Here is a 15,674-nt window from a genome sequence, read left to right on the forward strand (position 1 = left end):
GGTGATATGTTTTAGGAAGGAAGAACAAAGTGTTAGCCTTGCCTCAAGCACAGAAACAAAATTCTTCCCCATTTGACTTTGTATCTGGAACATCACACAAGTCACCATGAACCACACTGTGCTTCACAGACACACATTAATCACACTCACACTGATCATGAAAGATCACATTAACATTAACAGACATCAATTCTTCCAGTTTTGATCATTTTCCCTGAAGAGGAAAGCTTTTTTACTTTTGTTTTATAAATGAATTCATGGATTCAGTGACACACTGATGATAAACCTCCACACTACAGTCAGTGCAGTCAGCACCTATTGAGAAGTACCTCCATTAACTGATCGTCCAGCTTGACCTGCTTTTTCCTTAGCCCTTCATTTTCTGAGCTTGTTTCCAATTCGTGTCCAACAGAATTCATCTGACTGATCTATAGAAGACAAGAGGTTTCCTTAGAAAGGCAGCAGCTTCATTTTATCTGCTGTATTCAACGTGCAAGTCATGAGTGGCTGCACATCACACCAACCCCAGATTAAGCACTTGGACTAACCTTCCTATTGGCAGAGGACAACTCCTTCTGTAGCTGTTCACACTCTCTCTTCAAGCTTAGTTTCTCCTGCTCTATGGCTTTGACAATACCTGACTGGCTTTGATGCTTCTGATGCTTTAAGGAGAGGACAGTGGATTCCAGCTGTCGGATCTAAAGAGACCAGAGATGAACAAATGTGAGAAGACATTCCAAACCATTCCATCTGCTTTGTAGTGATGTTTTTGGCACATTCCAGTAGGTCAAAACTGACAGCCCACTGCAAATCAATCGCATTTGCAATATCTGGTACCAGCTGATTTCAGATTCATGACAGATTCTGGTACTTTTGATATTTTAGCTTTGAGCAACTCTTTCTCCTCCCCATAATCTGCCTAATATTGTGAGCTGGGAAATTAAATGTGAAGAATGCTAGAAAACGTAATAAATAAATCTCAGAGTTGTAGGCAATGGAAGGGCCCTCTGGAGATTCCCCATTCAACCCAGGGTAGATAGCGAGAGGACAAGGGGGGATGGCTTTAAACTGAGACAGGGGAGGTTTGGGTTGGATGTGAGGAGGAAGTTTTTCAGCCAGAGGGTGGTGAGGCACTGGCACAGGTTGCCCAAGGAGGCTGTGGATGCCCCATCCCTGCAGGCATTCAAGGCCAGGCTGGATGTGGCTGTGGGCAGCCTGGGCTGCTGGTTGGCGACCTGCACACAGCAGGGGTTGCTCCTGTGCAACCCAGGCCATGCTGTGGTTCTATGAACCCTCTGCTAAAGCAGGTTCCCTACAGTAGGTTGCACAGGAAAGTTTCCAGATGGGTTTTGCATATCTCCAGAGGAGACCCCACCACCTCCCTGGGCAGCCCGTGCCAAGGCTTTGTCACATCTGATGACCCCCCACCACCTCTGCTGCCCTCCATTGGCTTCTCTCCAGCAACTGCACATCTGCTTGGAACTGAGGAACCCAGAAGGGGATCCTGTGCTCCAGATGGGGCCTCCTCAGGGCAGAGCAGAGGGGGCAGACCAGAATCTTCGACAAGAGACTATCTGAACCATCCCCTACCTTCTCCCTGGCATGCACCAGCTCCGTGGCAGAGCTGCGGGCTTCCCTCTGCAGCCGTTCCTTCTCCTGCCGCAGCAGCTGCTGCTCCTGGGCCATCAGCTGCTCCAGCTCGTCCTGCTGTGTGCACCCTGGGGAAGGCACAGCCCGTGCTAGGACCCTGTTCTTAAGACAGACAGAATTGCAGGGTTAGGCCTTCAACAGAGAAGCAGACGTTTCCTCCGTTCAGGTGGTGTTTAAGGAGGCTTTTGGTAGCTGCAGGGCTCCATCTCCCTCCCAGCCTATGTGCCAGTGAAATCCAGCATGGTCATCCCAGTGTGCAGCCAAGCATTTTGCCAAATCACAGCTGGAATGCTTACTGTGAGTGCACACTCAGCTCGATGGCACAAAAAGTTGGGCTCTATTTTGCAGCCTCATCAAATAAATAATAGAACTCCATTACATATTATTCAGTAAAGCTGTGATTCAGCTCCTGCTGCACAATTCTGAAGCACTCTCCTTCCAGTGTGCTCATTAAATATTCCTTTAATTACATGGCAAAGCAGACAAATTGGGGACTAAATTCATAATGCTATCGCAGGACTGCTGCCTGCCACCTCCTTCAGACCCACCTCCTCATCAGCTTGGCATTGCAAACAACCTTAACAGGCTAATGATAGTTATCTCTTAAACATGAAAACTACTAAAACCAGAAAGCATCACAGAAATACTGTCTTTTTATGCCCTCCTCCCTCTAGGCAGTTTGATTGCTAGCTTTCTATCACTTGTGTTTATAAGAGTCAAAACCAATGTCACTCAGAATCTGCTTGCTCAGGCTTGCAGCACTATTTCTGCCTTGCTCATTAATGAGCCAGCCTAACAGTCAGACTGGCTCCAGTGACAGGATGCCCATCTGTAAGCCATCCACGTGGATCTGACAGAGCTCAGTTACCTTCTCGTTGGCGTTCTGCAGCTGCTTGTGTAAAGACATCACCTCTTGCTCAAGAGCTTCCTTCTCCTGCTGTGCCACCCGCAGGTCCGACCTCAGGCAGGACATTTGGAGGCTGGTGTTCTGCAGGGTTTCATCCAAGCTCTGAACCTGTAAGGTGCCACAAATCTCTGCTATTTGACTGCTGACTGTTGGAAGGGGTGATGAGGTGACGCTGGCAGCCCAGCTCACGGAAATGATAAACAGTTCTCCAAGTTTCTGCTTCAAATCAGCTGCCACACCCTCTTAAAAATGGCCAAAATGCTGCACTCATCTTCCTTCTCAGAATACTTATTGTGACATGCTGGGAAAAGGAGATCCCTTTTGATTTATTTCTTCTTCTTGGTGGCCCATGGCCAACAAGAGACAAGAGCAGTGCCATCAGCCAAGCAAATGGCCATTTGTCCCTGCTCTTGGCTGCTAGGAAACAAACTACCATCAAAAGCAGGGAGCAGAAGCAGGATCACTGCAGTGCTTGAGGGACAGCTGGGCAGAGTGAGTTGGCAAGAGGAACTTGGATGTGGGGGAAAAAAAAAAAAGGTCATATTTAACAAGTTTCCTTTTGTCCTTTAAGGACATCCCTTTGAAAGCCCATCAAAGCACCCATTCTGAGTTGCATGAAGTCCTTGCACATGTTAGAAGAGGGCTGTTTTCTACGAAAAAAGCTGTACCAGAAATTCCAAAATGCTTTGATTCAGGACTGTAACAAAACCCACTGTTATACCTTCTCCTGTGAAGCTGATAGCTGTGTTTTCAGGGTCTGACTCTGTTGTTCCCAGGACTTCTGCTCCTGCTTCAAGCTGCCAACAGCGCTCTCCAAGAAGCTTACTTTGGCCACCTGGAATAAGATACACGGCTAAGCCTGAATCATTTGGGATTTTCTTTAACTCAGTTTGACTTTAGGAGTTACGATAGATGGAGTTACAGCTATGCAAGGAAATTGGAGGAGAGCAAACAAAACCAGCCAACTCAGTTGTGAATCTGTGCACAACAGGATCATTATTTATGGCACGCCTACTGTGCTGCTCCAGCCTGGAGTTAGAATACAGAGTGCAAGAACACTGTCCTCCTTGTCCTGCTGCAACATTCCTATCCATGCCTCTGCTCCTCACTGTTTGGAATTTGCTACGTAACCAAACTGCACTCAAACTAAGCTCCAAAAGCTCTTTTTAAGACCAGCAAGGGAAAAAATGCAACGGCACAGAAGCCTCGATCTGACCTGAAGGTAAGAAGGAAACCCAAAGCAGTTTCATAGCTTAGAGGGATGCAGACTGTGACATAAGAACTTCAGCACCTTGTTGCAGCACCCAGGTAGGGGCATGGCTGTGCAGTCCTGCCTTACCTTATCAATACATCTGCTTAATTCCTCGCTCAGCGCTTCCTTTTCTTTCAGCAGCTTTTCATTCTTAGTCATCAAGCTAGAGACTTCGTTCTGAAGGTCAGAGAGGTCAGGGCACCTGGGCAGCTGTGGGAGACAAGGCCCTCCATCAGTTCAGAGCTTTACATGCAAGCACCAGACAAAGCCTTCTCCTCACCTTAGGACCAACTGTAGTGCACTGGATAGAGTGGAAAAGATAGGAGCAGAGTACCACTCATGACCCAGGGCAGCCTGTGTCAGGGCTCCTGTGAGCCACACACCTGCAGACAGGTGCTACACCTCCTGCACTGCTTGTGTGTTAGAGCCCATGACATAATATAGGACCCACTGGGTTGTACAACACCAATTGCATTGGGTAGAGGACATAGCAGATACTAAAGCCTTGAATTTTCATTTTGTGTATCGTGCTGGGTTTTGGTTTTTATTTTTATGAATAAACAGAACAGACAGTTCTCCTTCCCACATCCATGTCCCCAGTCACCTTCTAACATCAACAGAGTAGATAAGGCTTTGGATACCTCCTTCCCAGAAAAGGAGGAAAGAAAAGCCACCCAGCTGACTTCTGATCCCTTTCCCATCTGGCACAGTGCATCAGCTTTATCTGCCTGCTCCTCTGCTCTCTGGGCTTTGCTCACTCAATCTTCTGTCTTTAATTACACTCGAGCAGCAAATCCACTCTTGACTCAATAGATCTCATCTGCTTTTGCTTTTTAAGGCCATTATAAATCCCAAGCATGGGGAACATCAAATGAGTGCTCTGCTTTAAAGAAAATGACTTTGTGGCACCCTAATCAGGAAGGCTAATTCATTGGCAGCCTTCATTATTTATAATTATCATTATATACTTGCTGCCAAATGAACTCTGTTTATATGGGCAACAGCCAGGCCCTCCAGGACATTATCTTTTTAAAGTTCTAAGCTGTCCAAGTCTCCAATTGCTACTCTTATTGCTTTGGCTTTGCTAGGGGACATGGTGGAAGCAACCACTCCTTCAGAGGAGCTGGATGGATGTCACCAACTGCTCAGTGAAATATTCCACCCTACTCACACAAGCTAGAAAAGCCTTATATGCTGTTGAATCAAGATCTTCAAGTCTTGGTCTTTGCCACTAACAACTGACTGTGAAGATCTACTGCTCTAGAATAACTTTTGGCAAAGTCTAAGCAAGCAAAATCAACCACAATTGAACAGCTGTGCCTTGCACTGAGAGGCTGCCTCAAGATCTATAATGCTGTCCTTGATAACACACGTTACGTTATGACATTTGGTTAGAGAAATTAACTACTTCCATCTCAATCAAGAGAGCAGGGCCCAAGAAGAGACAGGTTGGAGGCTCTAAGCCATCACCTGGTGGTACCTGGGCAGGGTGCCATACCTGCTTTGCCTTCTCCAACTCCTCCTTGAGAAGGCGGTTCTCCTGCTCCAACACACGAGCTTGAACTTTCATTTCTGACAGCTCCATCTCCAAGGAGGACACCACATTTGATGACTGCAAGAAGTAAAAAGCCCAGATCTCAGTTTGAGAGACAGTAATGAAGGTTCAGCAGAGGGTGCTGGGACCAGTGATACAGGCTAGGGAAATGGATGCTAATTCCTAAAGGTTCTGTTGCTCCATTCCATTAGAGCCACTTATCCCATACCTTTACTTTATTGTTTTCTAGTTCCTCTTTCAGTGCCAATCTCTCCTTTTCCCACTCTTCCAGGGTACATCTTCCTGCTTCCCTTTCCTTTTGCTTGAGCACCCTTGCCAGCTGTTGGTTGAGATCCTGCACATCTGCTTGGTTTTTGGAGTTTCTCTGGCTCAGTTCCGTGTTTTCAGAGTCCAGCTCCTGGTTCCTGGCCTTCAGATCTGCTACCTGAATTGGGAGAGCAGTGTCAGTTATGACTAATTTTGGCACTGAATGGTAGATTATTTTTTTGTAAAAACAATTGCAATAGCATCACAGTTGCCTTCAGATTGGACCACGTAAGGAAGGAGCGATGATTACAGTGATGTTTCTCCAGAGAAGCTGCTGGACTCAGTCTGCATACCTGCTTTTTCAGATTGTCAACCATCTTCTGCACGGCCACTTTCTCCTTCCTTACCGCCTCTATCTTTAGCCTAGGAAAAAGGAAAGCTCATCAGCGTGAGGTCACTTGCTAATAAACATGCCTGAAAAAACAAGCTGGTTCACCTCACAAGAAATGGTCATTCTGGACTTTCATTTCACACTTAGCATCACTGCTTTGCACAGACTTGGTGAGTACCTGCTTCCTTGACACCCCCATGCATTTCTTTCCTACAAGACTGAGGGCTGAGCACCTCTTCTATAAGGAAAGGTTGAGGGAACTGGGCTTGTTCAGCTTGGAGAAGAAAAGGCTGAGGGGAGACCTCATGGTGGCCTTCCAGTGCTTGAAGGGAGCGGATAAACAGGAGGGGAACGGCTGTGTGTGAGGGTGGGTGGTGATGGGACAAGGGGAATGGTTTTAAAGTGAGACAGGGGAGGTTTGGGTTGGATATGAGGAGGAAGTTTTTCAGCCAGAGGGTGGTGAGGCACTGGCACAGGTTGCCCCAGGAGGCTGTGGATGCCCCATCCCTGCAGGCATTCAAGGCCAGGCTGGATGTGGCTCTGGGCAGCCTGGGCTGCTGGTTGGCGACCTGCACACAGCAGGGGTTGGAGCTGGATGAGCACTGTGCTCCTGTGCAACCCAGGCCATGCTGTGATTCTATGACAATGACCCATGAGTTAAAGCTCCTCCTTTAGCTCTAGGATCAGGCAGGAGAAACTGTGGACTGGGGAAGGGCACAGGGACTGCTGGTGGCACCAGACAGCCTGCTTGCTTCAAAGCCTGGGCAACAGCTAAGGTGTGCAGGAGCTTTAGGAGAAAGGATGCGACCTTGCAGTGAGATCCCAGAGGTGCACACGTGGTCACACGCAGTCCTTACCGCATCTCCTCCCGGGATCCGTTCAGCTCCCTCAGTTTCAGGCTGGAAGCACTGCCCTCCTCATTTAACAGCATCACTTTGTTTTTCAGAATGGCGTTTTCTTCTCTGAGCTTCTCAGCCTCACATCTGTGGCAGAGAGATGAGACACGTGAGAACAGCTTCTGTGCGTCACCAAAGGAGACAAGTCACTGAAAGCCTGACCTGCTTGTGATCCTTGGCAACAAAGCTGCAGCTGGGTAATTGATATGAGCTGCATAGAGATTTTACATTTAGACTGCTTCCTTGATCATGAGAAAAGGGATATTAACTGTACAAAACACCCGCTCAAAGTTAATAAGTTGTTTAAGACAGCTAGAAGAAGTTTTGCACTTCAATACTGTATTATACCTTCTGGTCCTTAAGTACCAATAACGTAGCTGTGAATTTGAAGAGCTCCACAGCACCATAAGCAGACTGCAGCACGGGGTCTGCTGTGGTGGGACAAGGGGAAACAGGTTCAAACTAAAAGAGGGGGGAGTTGGATTGGACATAAGGGAGAAGTTATTGACATTAAGGATGGGGAGGCACTGCACGGGGTGCCCAGAAAGGCAGCGGTGCCCCATTCCTAAAGAAATCCAAGATCAGGGGATGGGCAGTGAGCACTGATGGAGCTGTGGGTGTCCCTGTGCACTGTGGGGAGCAGGATCAGATGGCCTTGAAGGGTTCCCTTCCAACTCAAAACCATTCAATGGCTCTGTGACTCTTTAGTGTTGCCTCTGGTATTTAGAAAAAGCAAAACAATTCTAGCTTTCCAAGTAACACTCAGTGCTAGAAAGGAAAAGAACAAAGAGGTGATATTAGTGACAGCTGAAAGCATCCTGAAAAACATAACTACCATCTTTCAGACATTAACACAGAGGGCCCTGCTGTACACACTGCAAAGGCAACTGCATCCACGGGCAAATCACTTGTGTTATGTCATGCTAAGTCATGTTCAGAGGAGCAAGCCACACGTGTATTCCAGCCATGGTTATCCACATTCAGACACCTACCAGCAGTCAGATTCCGAGGCACTGCTTTCTAAGGGCTAAGCTACAGAGGTTAAGGTGGCGGCCGCAGGGCGGTCAGTAGGGCTAAGGATGGTCAGCAGGACACACTAGGTTAGTTTCTACGTGGAGCAAGCAGCAAGCTGGAGCGTTGTGGGGCTGCCACGCTTCCCCCAAAGCTCTGTAAGCATACATTACCTCAAAAGATCAACTTTTTGCTGCAGCTCGGTGCACGTGCTTTGTAAGCCACGCGTCACTGCGTTCCTCTCCTCCTCCTGGAGATGCATGGCATTGGGGTTAACCAGAGCAGGGACCTCCTCCAGCATCCCACTGTGCTCCTGCAGACCTCTCTTTTCTGTTGATGCTTCCTTCATCGTGCTGCCACACTGGGCATGCTCATCCTGCAGAGCCTTAAGCACTGCTGCCCGTTCTTCTGGCTTTCCAAGCTGGCATGGCAGCCTTAACTTCTCCCTGGACACATCTATTTCTCCTCCAACACTTTGGGTTTGGCCATCTTTCAACTCTCTAACTGTTTTGGGGAGCTGCGTGTTTTCCTCCCAGAGCTTCATACTTTCCAGCTCGCTTTCTTCTAGCTTGCAATGAAAGCTTCTCAGTTCATACAGGTTGTCTTCCAGGACTCTGTTTTTTTCAACTAACTTCATCACTTCAGATTTCAGGCCCTCATTTTCTGCCTGAATTTCTTCTTGCAGTGACAGCAGCTTGGCTTGTGCCATCAATCTTTCTTGCAACTCTTCAACCCTCTCCCAGAGTTGAGGTATTGCACTTTCCAGGTCACCGTTCATCAATCCAGGAGCACGTTCCAGTTCTTTGACATGCTTGAGTTCAGTCTGCAGCTTTGAAGCATCAGGATGAAAGCTTTTACTCTTGGGAGCTGCTCTGTCACTTAGCAGACAGACATTCTGCTGTTTAATACCATTCTGGAGTATTTTTAGCCTGGGTACTCCCTCAAGATCTCTGTTTCTTTGCAGCAGAGGCACCTGAGAACCCACCTCTAGATCCTTGTCCAAGTCAAGGTTGCCATCACTTTCCAGTGCCATTTTACCCCCTGGCACATGGCACATCCACACCTCAGGAGCACCACTGTCCGCTCTGCTTCCATCACACGGCTCCTCCAAACCACAACCCATCCCTTCATTCAGGTCTGTAGCATCAGCCTCCAGGAGCTGACAGCCATCCAGATCCGCTCCCTTGCCTTCATCTCTACAGTCACAGGGCAGCCCTCCAAAAAGAGGATTCACTTCGTCTAGCAGCTGCAATGTTTGGTCAGAGCAATTAGGCCAGGCACGCCCCATGGATCTGCACTCAGCATCTTGCAGCCTGTGCTGCAGCCTGACAATCTCAGCAGCCATCCTGACATTTTCCTTCACAGCTTGCTCATGCACTTTCTGCAAGTTTATGAGAACATCTGCATCATCTCCCAGCGGCTCCGTAGCAGAGAAAGAAGCTATTTTGCTCTTTGCTTTGGTGTATTCGTTTTCCAGGACCCGATAGTGATTCTGTAGTGCAGAAAAACTAAGGTTCTCCCACTGCAACTTCTGCACTTTTTCTTGGAGGTTTGAGATTTCCAAATTCATCTCTGCCTTTTCTGCTTCTGCTTTCACACAAATGTCTTTGTTTAAACTTTCCAAGGCGAGAAGCTTGGAATTCAGTTCTTCCTTCTCCCGCTTATACTCACTATGGAGTCTTTCCAGCTTTTGCCTGACCAGCTTCCCACTTTCCTCCGCCGTGTTGATCCGCTCCTCTTTGTCCTTCAGCTCTTTCTCGTGGTCATTTTGAAGCTGCAGCATCTCACTGCTCAGCTTTCTCTCCTGCTCCTCAGCAGCATCCCTCAGCTCCTGCAGCTCTTTCTGGAGCTGCTCCTTCTCGCACACCAATGTATTCACCTCCTCCTTAAACTTCTTCTCCAGGAGCTCCTTCTCTCGGCTCAGGGCAACAGAGGCAGCCTTCTCATTTGCCAGGCTTTCCTTCAGCTGCTCGTGGGCTTCAGCGACCTCCTGGGCAATCTCATCCCTTTCAAACTCCCACTGAGCCTTCTCCTCTCTCTGCAGTTCCACAAACTCACGCAGCTCTCGCTGGTAGCGGCCCTCCAGACTTTGGATGGTTTCTTCATACTTATTCACAAGTGTTTGGGTGTCAGCAGAGAACTGGCTTTCAGCATGAGATGCTCTTCTGTTATAGTCACTTTCCATTTTTTGCCTAAACGTGGTTAACATAACAGATTACTAAACCCTGGGCTATCTCAGGAAGAGATTAATTTTCAAAGCTACTTCAACTGAATGCTTTCTCCTACTGAGTTTTAGTGGCACTACTGTCTGCTGGGTGTTTCTGAGAGCAAAAAGGTAAACGTGGCCATTTATTGAAACTTGAATAATTCATTGATAATTCAATGATAACTGCCATGGATGTGTTCTCCTATACCTGGCATTGGATTTGTGGGGGCAAATATTCTTGTCCCCATCTCTCCCTGTCAGCCCAGGATGCTCTCATTACTTCTGATGCTCACTCCTGACTAGATGCATGTACCAACCACCTGTTTGCTTCTTCAGAAAAGGACAACTCGAAATCAAAGGACTGTAAAGCACAGGGATGCCGAATGGAGCTCAAATTAACCACGCCTGGTTACGCTTTAGCAGCACTGCTGCCTCTGGGTGAGCTAAGAGCCAGCAGAAATATCTGCTGGAAAAGGGTCAGAAGACACAGCTCTGTGTATGAGCCCACCTGGTTCTGGAATGAAGCACTGTACAGTTACAGCACCTGAAATGAGCACTGGGAACGAGCTCTGTGCCAGCATCGCTAAGGTCACAGTGCCAAGCAGCACAGAGCACAGCTATAGAGCCACGGGGACACTCACCTCTCCTCCTCCAACTCCTGCCTGTGCTTCCTCAGCAGCTCCTCCTTCTCCAGGGCATGTGCTTCTGCCATCCTCTCCAGCTGCTGATGGAAGCCGTGCTCCAGCTCTCCCTTCTCATCCTGCAGTGCCTGCAGCAGTGCTCTCATTTTCTCCTCTGCCCACACGCCGTTCTGGATCAGCTCCTCCCGTTCTCGACTGAACTTCTCATTGGCCTGCTCCAACCTGGCTCTAACATCGTCCTCGTGCTCCTGCCTCAGCAGCTCCTGCAGATTGGCTTTCTCCTCACTGAAGCTGACCTGCAGCTTGTTTTTCTCAGCATTATGTTCACAGCCAAGCTTTTCTTGCTGCTCCCTGAGTGCTGCAGCCTCTCCTTGCAGCTCCGCCACTTGGCTTCTGAGCCCAGCTATCTGCTTCTCCATCACACGCATCTCCTCACCGAACTTCTTCCTCATGTCCTCCTGCTCCTTCTCACAGTGGGTTTTTGTCTCACCCAGCTGCTTCTCATAGTGACTCACCTGCAGGAGGAACACAGACTGTTTCTCCAGAACATACAACAGAAATGTACAGGAAACATCTCTAGAATGTTTTCACATATTTTATGGAGCATTTTGACATTTAGGTTGGATGTCAGGGGGAAGTTGTGTGCTGTGAGACTGGTGAGGTGCTGGAACAGCTGCCCAGAGAGGCTGTGATGCCCCGTCCATCCCTGGAGGTGTTGAAGGCCAGGTTGGATGGGGTCCTGGGCAGCCTGGGCTGCTGTGAAATGGGGAGGTTGGTGGCCCTGCATGGCACAGGGGGGTTGGAGCTTCGTGATCCTTGAGATCCCTTCCAACCCGGGCCAGTCTGTGATTCTGACTCATTCTTTACATTGGTTTCCCCTGCTAAGAGCTCAGCATCATGTCTCACTGTGAAACTCATATCTTTACGTTAAATGAGTTTTGTCACAGAAGAGAGAACCTGCTCATTTTAAAGTCCTAAGTCAGGTTTGTAGCTGCCATGGAAGCATTTCACCAACACATTCTTCAAAACCCTCCCCACATTAAGAGGTGAGGGGTTTCCCTTCATTAAGGTTTTAGAAGTGACAAGAAAAGTAATGATGTCAAGGTAATATTGCTTTAGTTCCCTTTCCTCACAAGCACCACTTGTTTCCCTTTGCAAACCAGGGCAGACAGTTGCCACTCTGTCAGAATACAATTTCATTACCCCCATCTTATACCATACAAGAAATGAGTGCATTATACAGATGCAGCATAGTTACCAGCTCTTAACTGGAGCTGAAGTCCAGTGTATCAAATGCAACAGAAGCCCAACAGGACCAATGACATCTGGTCCCGTTGCAGAACAAGCTTAGACTGCTCCAAGACCACCCTTCTACAAAAAAGCTGCAAAATTTGGTGAAGTTCTAAACAAGAATAGCTTACAGTGTCTTCCAGCTCCTGCTTGAGGTGATGCAAATCCCTGTGATGTTGCTCCTTCATTTGCTCGATGGCCATTTCAGCCTCTATGCTCATATTTAATGGATTGCAGTCTTCCGACCCAAGTTCTTTAAAGAGAATAATTACATGCATCACCTTGAAACACCAAGAGCTACATTTTCAATAGATGTATTCATACACCCAGACGGTGGTGAGGCACTGGCGCAGGTTGCCCAAGGAGGCTGTGGATGCCCCATCCCTGCAGGCATTCCAGGCCAGGCTGGATGTGGCTCTGGGCAGCCTGGGCTGCTGGTTGGCGACCTGCACACAGCAGGGGTTGGAGCTGGATGAGCGCTGTGCTCCTGTGCAACCCAGGCTGTTCTAGGATCTGAGCTTTGAACATGGCACAGCAGTCATGTGCACTTAATGCTGCACATTAAAACGGGAGTGCTGCTAAGAATTTCACTGGGAAGGTTTGGGGCAGCCTTTACATAACCCCATCCAAGACATTCTAAATATCTACACTGCAGGACTTCCCATGGAGGAAACATGCCTTACCCTGGTCAGGTTCAACGCCGCTGTTGCCATAGCTTTTGATATCAATATCAAACTCCTCTGACAGTGAGTTCTTCAGGGACGGCCTGAACACCTTGCCCTGAGTGCGGTACTCCTCCAGCTCTGAGTGCAGCTCATCGATCTGGTCCTGCAGCTCCTGCAGGGGAGAAGCAAAGGAAAGCTTTGGTAAAAGCAGCCTTTGGTAAAAACAGCTGGGCATCTGCACACCAGCATAACACAGAGACAAGACTTTCAGGAGAGAATTGCTGCAGATAAGGACTCAGTCTTGCCAGTTAACAACCAGGATGAGAAGTGATGGCCTCAAGTTGTGCCAGGAGAGAATCAGGTTGGTTATTAGGAAACATTTCCTCTCCAAAAGAGCAGTGCTGCCATAGCACAGCTGCCCAGGAGTGGTCACTGCCCATGAGGGATGTGGGCAGCGGGCATGGTAGGGTGGGCTGGGGTTGGGGACTTGGATGTCTTCAACCTGAATGACTCTACAGGTCCCTTCTTTTGGAGAAGGCACTGTTTTTCCAAGTGCCAGCCCATGTGCAAGTAGCTTATCAAGATGACAGAGCCTCCTTCAGATTGATGCATGCATGTATTGTGCTTCTGAACTCCACCACTCTGTAGGACTTGCACTTTTTATTCCTTCTTCCTCCTACAGTTTTAAACATCACCTTCGGAACGCTTCCAAACACAGTTGAGAAATACTTCCTAAATACCATTCTACTTGGAAAAAAAAAATAAATATCAAAGCAGAAGTAAAAGATCAAATTAGGAAAGAGATCTCCTCATTAGTGCCTTTCCCATCTGGTACTTCTGCCCACTTGCCAGCAGAACCTCCCAAGTGTTTGTGCCAAAGGCAGCGTGCTGAGCTCAGTGAACAGCGCTTATTGAAGATATGAATGCCTGAACATGTAAACATGCAACTCTGGAGACTTGGAGGGTTCAGAAAGGGAACCCTAAAGACTGACAGTGTCTGCCAGCACTCAAAAGAGCCAGCTGCATGTTCAAGCCAATTCTTATCAAGAAATATCAATCAGTTCAGCAAATATTTCTAGAAAATATTTGCTTTTTAACCCCCAACTTAACAGAGCTGCTATGCTGTTCCAATCACAGTCCTGAGCCAAGCTGGTTCTCCAGTGAACAGGGATAATGCAGAACAGATGAGCCAATTGCTTGCAATCAGTGCAACCCTCAGTAAACAGATACAGCAATAGATACTCGCAGACCCACCTTCAGGAAGCATTCAGCTGCACAAGATGTGGGGAGGAGAAGGCAAGCTTTAAATGCATGCAGTTCTGTTTTCTTAAGCCAGAGCTGTTCCAGAAACAGACAGCACTCGGAAATATCCCATCCCTGCCCAGTGCTGGGTCCCCAACCCCAGGGCTCCACTCACCCTGCACTGCAGCTCGTACTCATTCTTCATTTGGGCCAACCTCTCCTCCTGCAGGAAGAACTCCGCACTGCTGGGATCCAGGTCCCCAAACTGAAACGGCATCAGCACCACCCAGTTAGCCTTCCACACAGCCCTGCTCACAGCCTGCTGCCTCTCTCTGCCTTATTTACTATTTTACCACTGGAATGCCCCCACATTCAGCTGTTATCTTGATTTTCAGATGAAGTTTTAGCAGAGGTGCAGGTTGCCCAAGGAGGCTGTGGATGCCCCATCCCTGCAGGCATTCAAGGCCAGGCTGGATGTGGCTCTGGGCAGCCTGGGCTGCTGGTTGGCGACCTGCACACAGCAGGGGTTGGAGCTGGATGAGTTGTGCTCCTGTGCAACCCAGGCCATTCTAGGATTCTGCGATATGAGCTGCCCTAGAAAGGATCTGCAGATTGGATATATCCAAAATTACAAAGGGGATAAAAAAAAACAAAAAAACACCAAAACACCCCTCCACCCCTCAGACCCATGGAATGATTGCTTTGCCATGTTCCTCTCCACTGTCGATTTTAACTGAACTACAGGCAAGCTGGAGGATCTGTGATTTCCTTCACTGGAAATGAGTTGGGCAATTGGGAGCACGTGCTGGTAAGAGGAGGCTTTACCTTCTCAGCCAGGACATTTTCCAAGTTCCTCTGCAGTTTGCTTGCCAGGCTTTCATACTCAGCCAGCTTTTCTCCAGTTTCCAAGAGCTCGCTTTCCAGACGGCTGTTTTCCTGCACCAAACAGAACCCAGCAGCCTCAGCAGTTGCAGAAAGAAAGCAATAGCAAGCAATGGCTCATTAGAGAGTCAAGTTAGAGCCTGACATTGTTATGAGTTTCAGCCAGCAGTGGGAATTGCGCATTGGTTTTCCACCCTTCAAACACACACCGTCCCTCTCGCCACAAAAAAGCAGCTGCTGGTGGTCCCAACACACCCCAACTCCTCTCTCTTTCAAACTGCTGCTTCAGGAGTGTTTTACAGCTCCCTCGATGCTCACAGGGCAGCCAGCCTGCTTAGAAGCTGCTCTCCTCAACACAGCGTGTTGAATGTCAGTGCCTGTGATGCCCCTAAAGTAACACCATTATCTTTCTCCTGTGATGAGCTTACAAACAATCCAAAGCTTTACATTATGATTCAGCAGCTGTCAGCTTCAGAGAAAAGCTGGCTGTGATTTAAGTGTTTCCTAAAAAATAATATGGCTGAAGGATGTGAGTGTGTGGGGTCACAGGTGAAAGACTGCACTGGAAGGCAGAAAAGAGCTTTCCAAAAGAAATAAGCAAGCTTTAAGGCTTGCTTTACCATTTGAAATGGAGCCCCATGAGCCCAAACAGGAACCAATCAAGGTGATCCAAAAAAACGCCATCACAGATACAGAATGAAACATCCCGAGTTGGTGGCCCTACATGTGGCATCCTCGAGGTCCCTTCTAATTCTATGATTCCATGACTTGGAAGGGACTCATAAGGGCCACTGAGTCTGATGCCCTTACCTTGCAGCTACACCTACTTTCACTCAGCTC

General features: G+C 48.2%; 1 protein-coding gene and 1 long non-coding RNA gene across 6 annotated transcripts in view; one reads left to right on the forward strand and one right to left on the reverse strand.

Annotated features, from left to right (window-relative positions):
* The window catches only part of NIN (ninein), a 53,406-nt gene that overhangs the window by 13,255 nt on the left and 24,477 nt on the right, over nt 1-15,674 (reverse strand). For 3 of the 5 annotated variants that reach the window (XM_052696504.1, XM_052696505.1, XM_052696506.1), the window contains exons 12-27: nt 14,778-14,888; nt 14,128-14,217; nt 12,729-12,882; nt 12,177-12,298; nt 10,756-11,270; nt 8,082-10,100; nt 6,859-6,984; nt 5,964-6,033; nt 5,573-5,788; nt 5,308-5,421; nt 3,897-4,019; nt 3,279-3,392; nt 2,519-2,665; nt 1,591-1,752; nt 549-698; nt 330-428 (exon numbers count right to left, since the gene is read on the reverse strand). In XM_052696504.1, the coding sequence (XP_052552464.1) occupies nt 330-428; nt 549-698; nt 1,591-1,752; nt 2,519-2,665; nt 3,279-3,392; nt 3,897-4,019; nt 5,308-5,421; nt 5,573-5,788; nt 5,964-6,033; nt 6,859-6,984; nt 8,082-10,100; nt 10,756-11,270; nt 12,177-12,298; nt 12,729-12,882; nt 14,128-14,217; nt 14,778-14,888 (4,332 nt within the window). Of the gene's footprint in view, nt 1-329; nt 429-548; nt 699-1,590; nt 1,753-2,518; nt 2,666-3,278; nt 3,393-3,896; nt 4,020-5,307; nt 5,422-5,572; nt 5,789-5,963; nt 6,034-6,858; nt 6,985-8,081; nt 10,101-10,755; nt 11,271-12,176; nt 12,299-12,728; nt 12,883-14,127; nt 14,218-14,777; nt 14,889-15,674 lie in introns of those variants that run through there. The other 2 variants (XM_052696507.1, XM_052696508.1) reach the window with 2 other exon arrangements.
* Nucleotides 3,649-8,189, forward strand: LOC128087284 (uncharacterized). The gene is made up of 3 exons (XR_008209763.1): nt 3,649-3,779; nt 6,033-6,171; nt 6,948-8,189. It is a non-coding gene; the product is annotated as an uncharacterized LOC128087284 (long non-coding RNA).

Source organism: Tympanuchus pallidicinctus, unplaced genomic scaffold, assembly GCF_026119805.1.
Source record: "Tympanuchus pallidicinctus isolate F22 unplaced genomic scaffold, pur_lepc_1.0 scaffold3, whole genome shotgun sequence".
Lineage (NCBI taxonomy): Eukaryota > Metazoa > Chordata > Aves > Galliformes > Phasianidae > Tympanuchus > Tympanuchus pallidicinctus.